The sequence below is a fragment of the Rana temporaria genome, chromosome 4, assembly GCF_905171775.1.
Source record: "Rana temporaria chromosome 4, aRanTem1.1, whole genome shotgun sequence".
Taxonomy (NCBI): Eukaryota; Metazoa; Chordata; class Amphibia; order Anura; family Ranidae; genus Rana; species Rana temporaria.
In genome coordinates this window covers 205,930,202-205,945,895 of record NC_053492.1, presented here as the reverse complement: position 1 = coordinate 205,945,895, position 15,694 = coordinate 205,930,202, and the positions used below count along the sequence as shown (strand labels likewise).

General features: G+C 43.3%; 1 protein-coding gene across 1 annotated transcript in view; it reads left to right on the top strand.

Moving 5' to 3' along the window:
• THPO (thrombopoietin) overlaps positions 1-15,694 on the top strand; it is a 48,917-nt gene that overhangs the window by 19,826 nt on the left and 13,397 nt on the right. Inside the window, exon 2 of the mRNA XM_040349780.1 lies at positions 13,501-13,625. Coding sequence (XP_040205714.1) covers positions 13,501-13,625 — 125 coding nt within the window. The remainder of the gene's footprint in view (positions 1-13,500; positions 13,626-15,694) is intronic.

The window sequence follows — 15,694 nt, the reverse complement described above, 5'->3', positions numbered from 1 at the left end:
AGTCCTCTCTCCTACTCCTTTATCCTTGTTTAGTAGCGCTACTTGTTGACTCCTGGACAGGCCCCTGGTGGACCCATTGGTTCTTCTGGTTTACCGATTTTGGCTTTAATCTACTGTTAAAGGGTCACTAAAGGAATTTTTTTTTTTAGCTAAATAGCTTCCTTTACCTTGCTGCAGTCCTGGTTTCATGTCCTCATTGTTCGTTTTTGCTTTGATGTTGCTGTAAATCCTCTCTGTTTTGGACACTTCCTGGTTGCCTGTTTCCTGATAACCACAGTACTGGGAGATTTCTCACGGTGGTCACTAATCAAAGAGGTGTGATTACTGTGTGTAAAACTAAACTGGATTGGTGCTGAGGAGTTTTAGACAAAGTATCACTGCTCTCTATTGGCTGACTGCCCTCTAGTGGCTCTCTGTACATCAGAGAACCAGCAAACAACAGCAAAAACGAAACTACACTGCAGGCACATTATATGATTGTTTTTTTATCAATTTTTAATCATTTTTAAAAGGAATCAGTTAACTATTATGTCTCTATGCCCTGTAAACAGTCATTTCAGCTAAAAAAAAAATTTCCTTTAGTGACCCTTTAAATACTGGCCCCATGGCTAAATTATGTCTTATACAGATTTGTACACATATGTGCGTTGAATGCTTATTTTTGTTGAATTAGCATCGCTGTATTTCTTCATTAATATGGAGTTGTTAATTGTCATTTTCGACTCCTTTCCTTTTATTGTATTTTTGATAAAACTCAATAAATACATTTTCAACCTAAAAAAGAAAGACAACTGAGGAGTAACAAGGAATAGAAGGATTTAATTCCTAAAAAGGAACTTGCCCTCCAAAAAGGCAGGTGGGAGCTATGCTTAAGCCGGAACCCAAAAAATTATCTAAATTATTAACGAATCAACTACAGTACACAACTTTCTAATAGTTTATAATAAATCGTTAACATCTAACAATTAACACATAATATTTATTAAGATGGGGTTAACAAGCTGTCTTTACCCTGCCTCCTCTAGAAGCTCAGGGAACAGACTGCATACAATATCCTAACAAATACGGCAAACTCTGTTGGCCTTTAGGGCACAGCAAGACATGACTTGTGGCTTTAAAACAGGAAGTGCCTCTTCCTGACTGAAATACTGTAATCTATGGCATTTACTCAAAAAAAAGTGTTGAGGATTATGCACATTTAGTTTGAACCATTACGACAAGCTCTTGTATTAAGCTTTGTTTACATAACTAACACGAGGTCCGCTTGTTTTATGCCATATGCATAAAAAGACCATGACTCCCAATCACTGAAAAGTGGAAAGTTTGAGAGGAAACAATCTGCTCTTAGTCATTGTTTCCTGGAAGAGATATGGACAGGAAGAAAATGAGGTTAGGGAAGAGCAGGCTTCCAGTAAAGTTTGTCACTATGCCTGGTGTGTCACATTCTTCACCTCAGCCATCAGGCAGAGATTTGATAGCAGTATAGACAACGTGCATTTCCACTAGCTGCTACTGTGTAAGATTTTTTCAGCTGTCTCAAGCGGAAACGAGTCTTGGCATTCATTTCACTTTCCCCATTTTGCAGAACTAATTACAGTGATATCAGAAAAATGCACTGATGATGTTTAACATGTTGTTTAAATGTTTCTTTGCAGGTAGCTTATGTTCTAGATATGAAAAAGGTAATAAATTGCATGATAGCCCTTTATTTTTAGATATGATTATAATAGGAAAGCATATACAGAATTACAGTCCACTATGCTGCATGTGTGATACATGTTATTTTTTGGATTACTTTAGGGTTGTCCCGATACCACTTTTTTAAGACCGAGTACAAGTACCGATACTTTTTTTCAAGTACTCGCCGATACCGAATACCGATACTTTTTTTTTTATCTCATGTGACAGCGGCACATGTGTCAGTAGGTTTTTTTTTATCTTTAACAATTTGTTTTTAATTTTTTACAATTTTTTTATTTATTTATAATGCTTTCTTTTTTTTTGGGGGGGGGGGGTGGACCGTGTCAGTGTGTTTTTTATTTTATTTTTTTATTATTTTCTACAATAATGTATATATATTTTTTTTTTCAGCCCTGTTGGGGGGCTTTGGTGAGATATCAGGGGTCTTAACAGACCTCTGACATCTCCCCTTTGAGACAGAGAAATGGACTAGGGACACTAGAATCCCCAGTTCCTTTCTCAGCAGTATCAGCTGCGCTGAAAATGAATGCAGAGAAGACAGCATCTTCTCTTCATTCATAAACTAAAAAAATTGTAATCACAGTTTACAATGTTTCAGTTATGTGAATGGACAGAGTCAGTGATCACTGACGGTCCATTCGGAGCAGTAAGGAGCCAGATTTACCGGCTCCTACCCCGCTCTCCATCCTGACAGTTCCAGGGGGTGGAGGAGGAGCACGGAAGGAGAGAGAAACATGGCGGATACACGGTGGGAATACACGGTGGGAATACACGGCGGGAATACACGGAGGAATACACGGCGGGAATACACGGAGGAATACACTGCGGGAATACACGGAGGGAGAGAGAAACACGGGGGACACGGAGGGAGAGAGAAACAAGGCGGGGGACACAAAGGGAGGGAGACTGCAGCAAAACGGAGGGGGGCTGGAGGACACGGGACAGTCAGCAGTGATCGTGTGTGGGGGAGTTACAAGCACCGATCACCGCTGATTTTAAAGCAGCTAAAAGCCACGCGGGGGGGGGGAGAGAGAGAGAAGAGAAACTTGTAACTTCCCCATGCACTGATCACCGCTGACAGTACATGTATCGGGTGAAGCATCGGGAGCATTTGCCAAGTACAAGTACTCGGGCAAATGCTTGGTATCGGTATGGGGACAACCCTACTTATTACTGATACTTATATAGTGCCTTTAATTTATGCAGCACTTTTACATAGTTATTATTAGGGCTGGGGAAATTAAAGATTAATACCTCGATTAATCTTTAATTCTTTTGATCGATCAAAATTCTTGACGTCACCAGACAGCCTGGACAGTGAGACTTGCCCCACTGGATGCGAGCAAACTGTACCCATTGTATTGAGGTACCTTTGTATCTGTGCAGCAGGAGGATACATCAGGCTCCATCGGAGGAAGTGGGCAAAAATAATTATTGTTTTCCTGTCCTAAGCAGTTTTGTGCAGATAATTCTTTGTGTGTCGGCAACATCCGTTTCGTGAGAAAGACTGTTCAGTTCTTCAAGGTATATTGTCAATAAAATGTGATCATGTCTGCTTCCAGAAAATATAAACACTCTGGTATGTCTGTGTGACTGGCTAAAGTGATGCCTACTTGCCTACTATAAAGTGACTGACAGTCAATATACTAGATACGTTTTATAATTAAAGTTATAATTAAAGCGGTGGTTCCCCTAAAAATAAACTTTTGACATCGCATTTAGCAAATAAATTACAATTAGAATCGGCTTGTTTTATTTAAAAAATACCTCCGTACGTATCGTTTCCTATATTCGGTCCCACCGCCACTTCCGGGTACGATGCAGGCGGTGGGCGTTCCTAATTGATGGACAGGCATCCGACCGACGCATCCATCGCGTCACGAGATGCCGAAAAAAGCCGAACGTCGGTGCGGCTCTATACGACGCATGCGCACCGACGTTCGGCTTTTTTCGGCATCTCGTGACGCGATGGATGCGTCGGTCGGATGCCTGTCCATCAATTAGGAACGCCCACCGCCTGCATCGTACCCGGAAGTGGCGGTGGGACCGAATATAGGAAACGATACGTACGGAGGTATTTTTTAAATAAAACAAGCCGATTCTAATTGTAATTTATTTGCTAAATGCAATGTCAAAAGTTTATTTTTAGGGGAACCACCCCTTTAAAGTTTAATAAGAAAAAATTACTTACGTCAGAGCTACAGTTTGAATTTAAAACGGATTTGTGTGAACTGTGAAGTTAAGTCATGGATTGTGGAAACTATAGTGTCGGGTGATTGTATATAGTGTATACCACATTTACCAATGACTAATGCAGAGTTGCAATGCAAGGAGATCAGCTAAAAGTAGTTGGATCTGTATGTGCATTATAATTAATCGAAATTAGTCGATTAATCGATAAAAAAATAACGATTAATCGAACACGAAAATTTTAATCAGTAACAGCCCTAGTTATTATACATTCACATCAATTCCTGTCCTCAAGGAGTTTACAATCTAAGATCCCTAATCTAAGAATTGGCTCACTGGCTGTGATTTACAGCAGCGGGAGCCAAAGGCCTATCAGGAGTGTGGGTCCCCGTAGAGCCAAGGCTCTCGTGGACATCGCTGGAGATTTTTTTAATACATACACATACTAGAGCCAAGTTTGACAAGAACCAATTAACCTACCAGCATGTCTTTGGAGTGTAGGAGGAAAGCTCACACAGCCACAGGGAGAACATGCTATCTCCATGTATGTAGTGAACTGAGGACCCTAGTGCTGCCAGGTGGAAAAACTAACCACTCCACTGCACTGATATGAAAAGTATTAATCTGAAGCTCCCATCCAAAAACACTGTCTGCCACTACCCAACTCTCGGACGTGAGGATGTTTCCATGGGGGAAGACTCTTGTGCAGTACCACACATAGTGACATGCCTGCCCTAAGTTTGCTTTCAGAAGTTAGCCAATAGCTACATCCTGTACTGAATGGTTTAGAGAGAACTGTTGTGCTCTTTAACGGAGATATATTAAAGAGGTTGTAAAGGCACAAGGATTTGTATTCTATGCATGAGGGTAAAAAACCTTCTGTGTGCAGCAACCCCTCCCTACTAAGACTTAGCTGAACCCCCTCTCGATCCAGCAATGTCCATTAGAACCTTGGCTCTCCAGGGACTCACACTCTTGATTGGCCTTATCAGTCACAGCCAGTGAGCCAATCAGAAGATGGAGGGGGAGGGGCCAAGTAAACAAACACAAAGAGCCAAAGAGCTGGGAGCATGCCTGCTTCGGTTCCCCCACAGCAAGCTCGGCAGGGGGGAGGAGCCAGGAGCGAGAAGAGGACCCGGGAAGAGAAGGATCTGGGCTGCTCTGTGCAAAACCACTAGGCAGGTAACTATAACATGTTTGTTTAAAAAAAAAAAGGCTTTAACCACTTAAGGACCGAGCCCCTTTCTGAGATCAGGTGTTTTTTCTAGAAAATTACTTAGAACTCCCAAAAATTATATACCAAATATATTTTTGTTTTCTAACACCCTAGAGAATAAAATGGTGGTCATTGCAATACTTTTTGTCACATCGTATTTGCGCAGTGGTCTTACAAGCGCACTTTTTTTGGAAAATATTCACTTTTTTTAATAAAAAAAAATAAGACAACAGTAAAATTAGCACAATTTTTTGTTTATATTGTGAAATATAATGTTACGCCAAGTAAATTGATACCCAACATGTCACGCTTCAAAGTTGCGCCCGCTTGTGGAATGGCAACAAACTTTTACCCTTAAAAATCTCCATAGGCGGCGTTAATTTTTTTTTTTTACAGGTTGCATGTTTTGCGTTACAGAGGATATCTAGGACTAGGATTATTGCTCTCGCTCTAACGATCACGGTGATACCTCACATGTGTGGTTTGAACACTGTTTTCATATGCTCATGTATGCCTTGGCTTTTGCATGCAAGCTCCGCTTTTATTTTATTTTTTTATACTGTTCTTTTAAAACATATTGGGTCACTTTTATTCCTATTACAATGAATGTAAACATCCCTTGTAATAGAAAAAAAAGCATGATAGGATTTCGTAAATATGAGATCTGGGGTCAAAAAGACCTCAGATCTCATATTTACACAAAAATGCAATACATTTTTTTGTCATAAAAAAAATGTCTCTTTAAGAGCATTGGGTGGAAGTGACGTTTTGATGTCTCTTCCACCCTGCAATGATATGGAGACAGGTGGGGGCCATCTTCCCCTCACTGGTCTCCATGTCAGCCTAGGGAGAGGATCCGATCGCCCCCGCCGCTACCAACAGCTCTGGTAAGCGACGGAGGGCACCGGAGAGCTGAGTGAGGGAGGTCACGCCACCAATAAAAGTTATCTTGCAGTGAATCCGCAGCAGAGACCACTTTTATCTTGAAGCGGACCGCCCGCTCTTGAAGAGGATACCTAGCCGCTACCATAACAACAGTATTCCTCTTCAAAGTAGCGACGAAAAACAATGGGGGTCCGGAAGTGGTTAATGAAAAAAAAGATTCAAGATACAATTGCTGGCTTACTTCTGAAAAGGACAGTTTTCTGGCTGTCATGCTGATGCTCAGGTTTTCACACTTGCTGAATTACTGACCCAATTCTGTATCATACATACTAGGAGGAGTACAACTGGGGAATCGATGATGGAGAAGGATCTGGGTGTTTTGGTAGATCAGGGGTCTCCAAACTTTCTAAACAAAGGGACAGTTTACGGTCTTTCAGACTTTAGGGGGGGCCAGACTAGGGCCATTGGGAGTAGAAAATGTCCAAGTTTCCAGTGGGAGTAAATAATACCATATCTTTGGTGACAGTGGGAGAACTAGAGGTCCATCGTTGGTGTCAATGGAAAGAATTGATGGTGTCAGTTGGAGGAATAGTGCCCTATTGGTGTCAGCAACAAGAATTATGCCCAATTAGAGTTAGATGGAATAGTGCCCCAAGGGCCGCATTAAGGCAAGCAAATGGCCGCATATGGCCTCAGGGCCGCAGTTTTGAGACCCCTGTGGTAGATCATGTCTAATAATAGCATGCAATGCCAAGCTGCAGTTTACAAAGAAAGCAAAAATCCTCTGTATTAAAAAAAAAAAAGAGGTATGCACTGCAGAGAGGGGCATATCATTTTGCCTCTGTAGAAATCATTGGTAAGACCTCATTTGAAATGTGAAATTCAGTTTTGGGCAGGGCTTGACAAAATCCAGGCGCCCGGTCGCAATTGCGACTAAAATTAGCAACCTGGCGCCTGGGGAAGCTAAGGCCTACAGTAGGCCGGAAAGCCGCTGCCTCAATTACCGGCCGTCGCGGCCGGAGACACAGGATACCCCATCCTGTGTCTCTGTGCGTTCCCACCTCCCCCGCCGCCATCTTGGGGGTGGCCGTTGGCATGACAAGTAAACCTGCAATCCTGCAATTCTGATGGAGCTTCCCCAGTGTTTTCAATGCCATCTCCTTCACTCTAATTGGAGCCCCCAAACATTATATATATTTTTTATTCTAACACTCTAGAGAATAAAATGGCGGTCATTGCAATACTTTCTGTCACACCGTATTTGCGCAGTGGTCTTACAAGCGCACTTTTTTTGGGAAAAATACACTTTTTTTTATTACAAAATAAGACAACAGTAAAGTTAGCACAATTTTTTTTTATATTGTGAAAGATAATGTTACGCCGAGTAAATTGATACCCAACATGTCACGCTTCAAAATTGCGTTCGCTCGTGGAATGGCGACAACCTTTTATCCTTTAAAGGCTCTGATCAGCCGTGTTCAATAACGGCTGATCACGATGTAAAACAGTAAGGCTGCATTCACATCTAGGCGGACGAAATCGCGGCGTTTTGTCGCCGCAAATCGCGGTAAAAATAGCGTCGTTTTGTACCGCGATTTGCGGCGACAAAACGCCGGTATTGTCCGCCTAGATGTGCCCCAAGATGACCCCCTCTATGGAGATGATTCCCATCTCCTAGCCGAACGCTCGAAGACGCCTGAAAAAAAGGTCCGGGACCTTTTTTCACGCGGCAGGCGACAGGCGTCCGGCGTGGAGATGTGAACCATCTCCATAGAGGGACATCTGTTTTCAGCCCTCTGGCGGCAGCGGCGTAGCGCTACAGGCGTAAAAACGCCTAGGTGTGAATGGGGGCTAAGAGCCGTTGATCGGCTCTTCCTCACTCGTGTCTGACAGACGCGAGTAGAGAGCCGATTGGTGGCTCTTTACAGCTCTTTAGCCGTTCAATCATGGCTGATCACGATGTAAACAGGAAGAGCCGTTGATCGGCTCTTCTTCACTCACATCTGACAGACGCGACTAGAGGAGAGCCGATCGGCGGCTCTCCTGATGGGGGTTATATGCTGATTGTTTATCAGCGTAGCCCCCCCGATGATGCCCACACTGGACCACCAGGACCACCAAGGAAGGGGGCAACGTGGATGGCCATGTATCTACCACATGGCCATCCACATGTTAAAAATATTTGCAATAGATGCCAATCAGTGCCCACAAATGGGCACTGACTGGCAACATGGGCACAACATAGGAAACATTTAAAAAAGTGCCCAGCAATGCCACCATCAGTGCCACCCCTCAGTGTCCATCAGTGCCAGCTCTCAGTGATCATTTATGCCCATCAGTGCCCACCTATCAGTGCCCATCTGTGCCACCTATCAGTGCCACCCATAAGTACCCATCAGTGCCACCCATAAGTACCCATCAGTGCACCCTGGATGCCTGCCTGATTGAAGCTAATGCAGACTGCCATGCTGGGACACCCTAAGAGGAATTTCTTGATGACACCCTACACTACGGAATCCCATGCCTCAAGCCCTGCAAACGGTACAAAGTCTGTTACTTGTAGTGCTTTAAGAAGACCTGCTACACATATTGCTGTCAAACAATTCCTGTACTTAACGCTAGGCTTATTAGCTATTATCTACTACTTGGGACTGACTGTTGTGCTTTGGCTGTTTGCTGCACAAGATCTTAAAGGAACATATACTCTTAAATAAGCTGAGCTATATATTCCTCTTATGCAATTACTGGTTGCTATAACTGTTCTTATTTACTACGTGCTTGACATAAGTTATAACTTGTTTATGGGCCTATGCCCCAAGTTACTGAACATGTTCTGCCTAACTTTTCTATGCTAGGGGTTGAGGAGATTTCATACCTGCTCCCTTGGTGACCTAATGCATTCTTTACGTTAAAGTGATAATCGCTTGCATACAGCTGTGCATTGGAATCTTCACGTGTATGCTATTATTTTAAACGCTAAGGTCTGGTCACATGTTGTAATGCGTCCAACCTTATTAGCTCAATGCCTTTCTTTATGTGAGATGATGTAGAGAACCCCCAAACTCCTGTTTGTGTGGAGTGACGCCTGGGGTCCAATACTGAATTCTCACATAGAGAGGTGCATTGAAAATCCTTGCTAACTGCAGTTGTGGTTCACTCCCGTTCACCAGAGCCGTTACACCCTTTAAGACCCTCCTACTGTTAATGAAATTTGATGGGGTTTAGAGGGTGTGTGTGGAGGGGAGGGGGGTTTTGTGGGGCCATGCTCGAGTTCCTGTACATATTTTCTAAAAAAAGCTCTGATAATAACCATGATGATATTTTATATTATGACAAAATTATTATTGTTCTCGCACACAATTACTTTATAACTCTAATACAAACTGTTTTAAACTTTAGCTTCTTTAAACTTTTTTGTAGAATTACAAACCTCAGTTTTCCTATAAGGTTTTAGTTGAGGGGAAACACTTGGATTTTCACTGCATTAGGCATACAGAGTTAAATTCAGGCTGTACAAGAAGTTCAGTTGGCAATAAATCTACACTACTAAGACATGTTTCTTACTGCACAGATGGGGATCTGAGCCACATTCTAAGGTCTGACTTCAGCCCTTCTAAAAGTTTACAGTTATTTTTCCTTGAAAGCCTCCTTAAAGGGGCCGCCCTTCTGACTTAGTCACTATAGCAGTTACCTGGTTCTCTATGGCTATTGTTACACCAGTAGGCCTTGGGTAGTCTGATCCTATACAGATTTGGCAATATATACATATGACCAGATATTTGAGTGCAAGTTTATTCCAAAGTGATACTGAGCTTTTCAGGGCAAAGCACATGTCCAATTTAATGTGCATATCCCCAAAACTGAATACTCACCTTACATTTGCTCCCCTACTTCTCCGTGCAGTTCCTGGAAGCAGGAGAGGCCATGTTGGATAAGCTACATGCATGGGGAAGTGCCCCCCCCCCTCAGAGCAAGGTGTCCTCACGCTAGGAAACTGTCAGAAGGGTCAGGCAGGTGGATGACACAGAGCAGGGTTCTCTCGCCGAGATGCGGCTTGTATAGGAATAGCCGGCCACTGTCAAACAAAGTCCCGCCTCCTGGGCTGGCATTGGACCAGTGTGCTGTCTGTAATACCGCATACAGACGATCGGAAATTCTGACAACAAAACCGTGGATTTTTTTCTGACGGATGTTGGCTCAAACTTGTCTTGCATACACACTGTCACACAAATGCTGTCCGAAATTCCGAACGACAAGAACGCGGTGACGTACGACGGCACTAGTAAAGGGAAGTTCAATACCAGTCGCATTAGTAGAAGTTTGGTGAGAGACGATTTGCGCTTTTCAGCCTTGCGCTTTTCAGTCCGTAACAGCGTGACGAATGTGCTATTTCCATTACGAATGCATGGAATTTTGTGAGTCGGAATGGTCCACACATGATCGGAATTACGAGAATGGATTTTGTTGTCGGAATACATTTTTCAAATTTTTGTTCTCGGGCTGCACTGTTGGGCAATGATACTCTGCATTGATGGGCAATGATACGCTGCACCGATTACTGATATGCTGCACTAATGGGCAATGATATGCTGCACTGATGGGCAATGGTATGCTGCACTGATGGGCAATGGTATGCTGCACTGATGGACAATGACAGGCTGCATTGATGGGCAATGATATGCTGCACTGATGGGCAATGATATGCTGCACTGATGGGCAATGATACACTGCACTGGCAGGCAATGATACACTGCACTGATGGGCAATGATGCTCTGAACTGGTGGGATACTAATAGGCTGCACTGGTGGGCCCTGATAGGCTGCACTGATGGGCAATTATATGCTGCACTGATGGGCAATGATAGGCTGCACTGATGGGAAATAATACGATATACTGATGGGCACTGATATGCTGCACTGATGGGCAATGATACACTGCACTGATGGCCACTGATAAAGCTGCACTGATGAGGCAGAACTGATAAGATGCACTGATGGGGCTGCACTGATAAGCTGCATGATGGGTGCTAATGAGGCTGCACTGATGACAATGATGAGGATGCCCTGATTGGAACTGATAGTATGTTAATATTGTTAAATTTGTTGTTAATATTTATTTTTGGAACTTAATTCCTCATAAAACATTTAACAGTGTCATTTCATCAGCTAATTTATGACGGCGTGTTTAGGGGCAGACTTAGGGGTGGGGCAGGGTAGGGGTTAAAAACCGATAAGAAATTGATGATCAGACAATGGCAGCTTGATCCTTCTATTAAGCTTTTGCATTAGGTTTCTCAAACCTTGGCATGCCTGCGCTTTATATGATGACTAAGCCTCTCCCCTTCATGACATTGCCAAAAAGGGGCGGAGCATACCCTCTCTCCCAGTTCTGCGGACACACATGGCTAAAAATGAGTCGATTCCCCCCATCTACACATTCAATGTGGATGGGGGAATCACTTGTACTGAGCTATTGTATTCTGGGGGGGAAGGTTTCCTGCTGGCAGAATACAATGATCAGTGCTGACGGCTATAGCCGGCAGCACTGAACGTTTGGGAAAATTTAACAGGCTAGTTGTACACAAGTCGATCCTGGAGAAAATGATATACTACTTAATACAGAGCATGTGCCAAGAAGGCATTTTCATGAGGAAAAGGAAAAACATTAACATCATGGAGAACATTGCAATAACCTGGATTCTTCGCACATTTTAGTGCATTATTCGCCTTTTCTGACTTTTCCATACATACATGTGCATATACAGGGTACCTCCTGCATTTTATAAGCAGCCTCATACACTGAAATACATGAAAAATCCACATATAGTGACTTTTTCCATGTATTACCTTTCATCTTTATAGGAGATGCAGTAAAGAAACTGGAAAACTGTATTTGGTTAATACAAATCCACATTAGTGAGAAAACAAACACATGGAACTCTCTAGTATATGGTTTCACTGTAGTTTAGCCTGGCTGTAAACTGCACCACATCAAAAAAGGTGTGAATATAAATGTAAATGCTGCCAAATATTAACAAGCATTTCCACTAACCACTTGGAACCTTCTAATTGTTTTTTAGGAAAAGCATTAACCACTTGGGATCCGCGCTATGGACGAAAGACGTCCACAGCGCGGCTCTCAAGTGCCGGGTGGACGTCCCTGGACGTCCTGTTGTTGTTATTCCCCGTGCACTCCGCTGGGGGCGCGCAGCGGGGAAACAACGTGCCCGGCGCATCACTCAGGAGCCGATGCGTGCGCCTGGCGGCCGTGATGTCCGCCAGACACCCGCGATCGTCGGTGACACAGCAGGACGTGGAGCTCTGTGTGTAAACACAGAGCTCCACCTGCTGTCAGGGAGAGAGGAGACCGATCTGTGTCCCTTTACATAGGGACACAGCATCGGTCACCTCCCCCAGTCAGTCCCCTCCCCCCACACAGTAAGAACACACCCAGGGAATACATTTAACCCCTTCCTCACCCCCTAGTGTTAACCCCTTCACTGCCAGTCACATTTATACAGTAATTAGTGCATTTTTATAGCACTGATCGCTGTATAAATGTGAATGGTCCCAAAATTGTGTCAAAAATGTCCGATACGTCCGCCGCAATATCGCAGGCCTGACAAAAAAAAAACGCAAATCACCGCCATTACTAGTAAAAAAAAAAATAATAAAAAAAAACATAAATCTATCCCCTATTTTGTAGGCGCTATAACTTTTGCGCAAACCAATCAATATACGCTTATTGCGATTTTTTTAACAAAAATATGTAGAAAAATACGTATCGGCCTAAACCGAGGGAAATTTTTCTTTTTAAAAAAAAAAAAAATGGGATATTATTATAACAAAAAGTAAAAAATATTGTGTTTTTTTTCCAAATTGTCAGTTTTTTTATGTTTATAGCGCAAAAAATAAAAATTGCAGAGGTGATCAAATATCACCAAAAGAAAGCTCTATTTGTGGGGAAAAAAATTGTAAAAATATAATTTGGGTACAGTGTTGTATGACCGCGCAATGGTCATTCAAAATGCGTCAGCGCTGAAAGCTGAAAATTGGTCTGGGCACGAAGGGGGTTTAAGTGCCCAGTAATGAAGTGGTTAATGGAAGCCATGGCACAAATAGCTGTATTGCAACCAGGGCTGTCTTAATGAGAGGGCACACCTGGGTACTGCCCAGGGGCCCCAGCTGCATGGGGGGGGGCTGCACTTTCCCCAAAGCAGCTGGTCCTTGAGCCCATGCTGCCCCGAAAATTGGGGGCCCCATGATGGCACTGAGAGTGATAGATGCAAAGGGGAGGCAGTCTGCCCCCTACCTACTTAATGTCCGTTTACCTGCATTGTCATTGTAGGGGCCCCAGAGCATTACTTTGCCCAGGGGCCCATGATGCTATTAAGGCGGCCCTGATTGCAACTCCTTTCCCACACTGATTTATGATCATTAAAGAAACACTGTACTACAGCAACATAAATGGAAGAACTATAAAATGAAGTATATATTTTTTTCTTTAGGAATTTATCTTCTGATTATACTCGTTCTGAGCCCTGACATGAGCAGGATGACGTCAAGAATATTGTGTGACCAGCGGATCATACTTGTCTATGTGAACCGCACCAAGACTATGGAAGGCATGGTGGTGAGGAAAGGCTTGTATTTTGCCCAATGAACAGTAGTGCATATTGGTGTGAATTATTTTTCTTAGAATGGTAATAAACCCGAAACCAAAAATTTTTGAATTATTATTATTATACAGAATTTATATATCGTTTGTGTGGCGCACATAGGGTGGACAGTACAGTTACAATACAACTTAATACAGTAGGAATCAGAGAGCCCTGCTTGTTATTGGCTTACCAATCATTAGATGTGCTGACTGCATTTGTTTTGTTTTTTAAGCTTTTTTTCCTTCTGTTTTCACCTGGTGATTTGTCCAGTAACACATGTCTTGTATTGCAGTGCCTACACTCTGGATGAATGAGCACAGAGGTGCCTCTGGAAAGCAAAATTGTCAGTCTGAGAGGAGGGGAGTGTTACATGCAGGACTTTTTTTCTCAGAGAATAGGTGCAGGAATTCTTCCCTTCCGAGTCACCCCTTGACTCCACCCCTACCCACCTCCGAGCACCGTTCCTTGGTTCCACCCCTTACCCACTTCCTAATACCACCCTTTTTAGAGAATACAGCACCAAATATAATTTTATGGTGCTAAGTATTTTGTATGGAATTTGTTAATGATAACAAGAAAGACAGTAAAGGATAAAGGCTTTTCAATTAAGTGCTGATAACAAGCCAGAAGGTCTTTCTCCTCTTAAGTCTGGAGAAGGAAATGGTCTCCTTTCAGCTTTTAATTTATTACTGTCAAACACCCCCCCTCAACTCATTTCCCAATAAAGTAAGAACAACTTATGGGGTAAGCACAAGCCAGGGAGCATAAGCACAGCCAATTATTATTTATGCCAAAGTATTATTTCGGTACAAGTAGCATGGAAATTTAAGATGTCATGCACAAAGCATCAAGAGGGCCATACAGCATGCAAGAACATACAGAACCTGCAAAAAATCTTCTCTGGGATCCACAGTTGCTAAAATACAGCCACCCATGAAATACAATTAGGCCCTGTACACACGATCAGTCCATCCGATGAGAACGGTCCGAAGGTCCGATGTGCCTACACACCATCGGTTCAAAAACCGATCAAGTCCAACGCGGTGACGTAAAACACAACGATGTGCTGTGAAAAATGAAGTTTAATGCTTCCAAGCATGCATCGACTTGATTCTGAGCATGCGCGGGTTTTGAACCGATGCTTTTGCGTACTAACCGTCGGTTAGGTGTCCATCGGTTCAATTTTAAAGCAAGTTCTAAATTTTTCGACCGAAGGATAACGGACCGATGGGGCCCACACACGGTCGGTTTGGACCGATGAAACTGAACTTCAGTCCGTTTTCATCGGTTTAGACTGATCGTGTGTACAAGGCCTTAAAGTATGCAGCTGTTTGCGGGTATACACTGGTACTTGCATAAACGTAAATGGGCACAGATGTACAACCCTGGACACAGACATTCTTCACCCAGGGTTGTCTGTCTGTGCATGTGTTTATGCAAGTACTGGCATGTACCCTCAAACAACCCTATTCTTTAACCGCTTTTTATGGATGGCTGTACACAGTAGATATGGCTCCCAAGAAAGACTTTAAGATGAAGTCTCTTTGTTTCCCTGCAATGGTAAAGTATAATGGGCTACTATGCATCGCAAAGTAGCCCATTATGTGTCACTTACCTGAAGTCCATTATGTGTCACTTACCTGAAACCGTAGCCTGTGATGTCCCCGATTTCCTCGCTGGCTGGAAGTGTCCATTCTTCCCCCCTTTTCCTTCCGGGGCCACGAACTCCGGCTCTATGACTGTTCAGAGTCGCGTGATGTCACTCCCGCACATGCGCACGGGAGCCGCCAGTCACAGCATGACCCAATCTAGAAACGGCACAGCGTGCCCTTTCTAGAGTGTGCATGTGCCGAATACACTGGAACATGCGCAGAAGACATCGCCGTACGAGGCAATTGTAAATATTTCCTAAACCGTGTAGGTTTAGGAGATATTTCAAGCACCTACAGGTAAGCCTTAATCTAAGCTTACCTGTAGGTGAAAGTGGTCTGTAAGGCTTTACAACCACTTTAAGGCAGGTTCTGTCCACTCTTGCATGCTG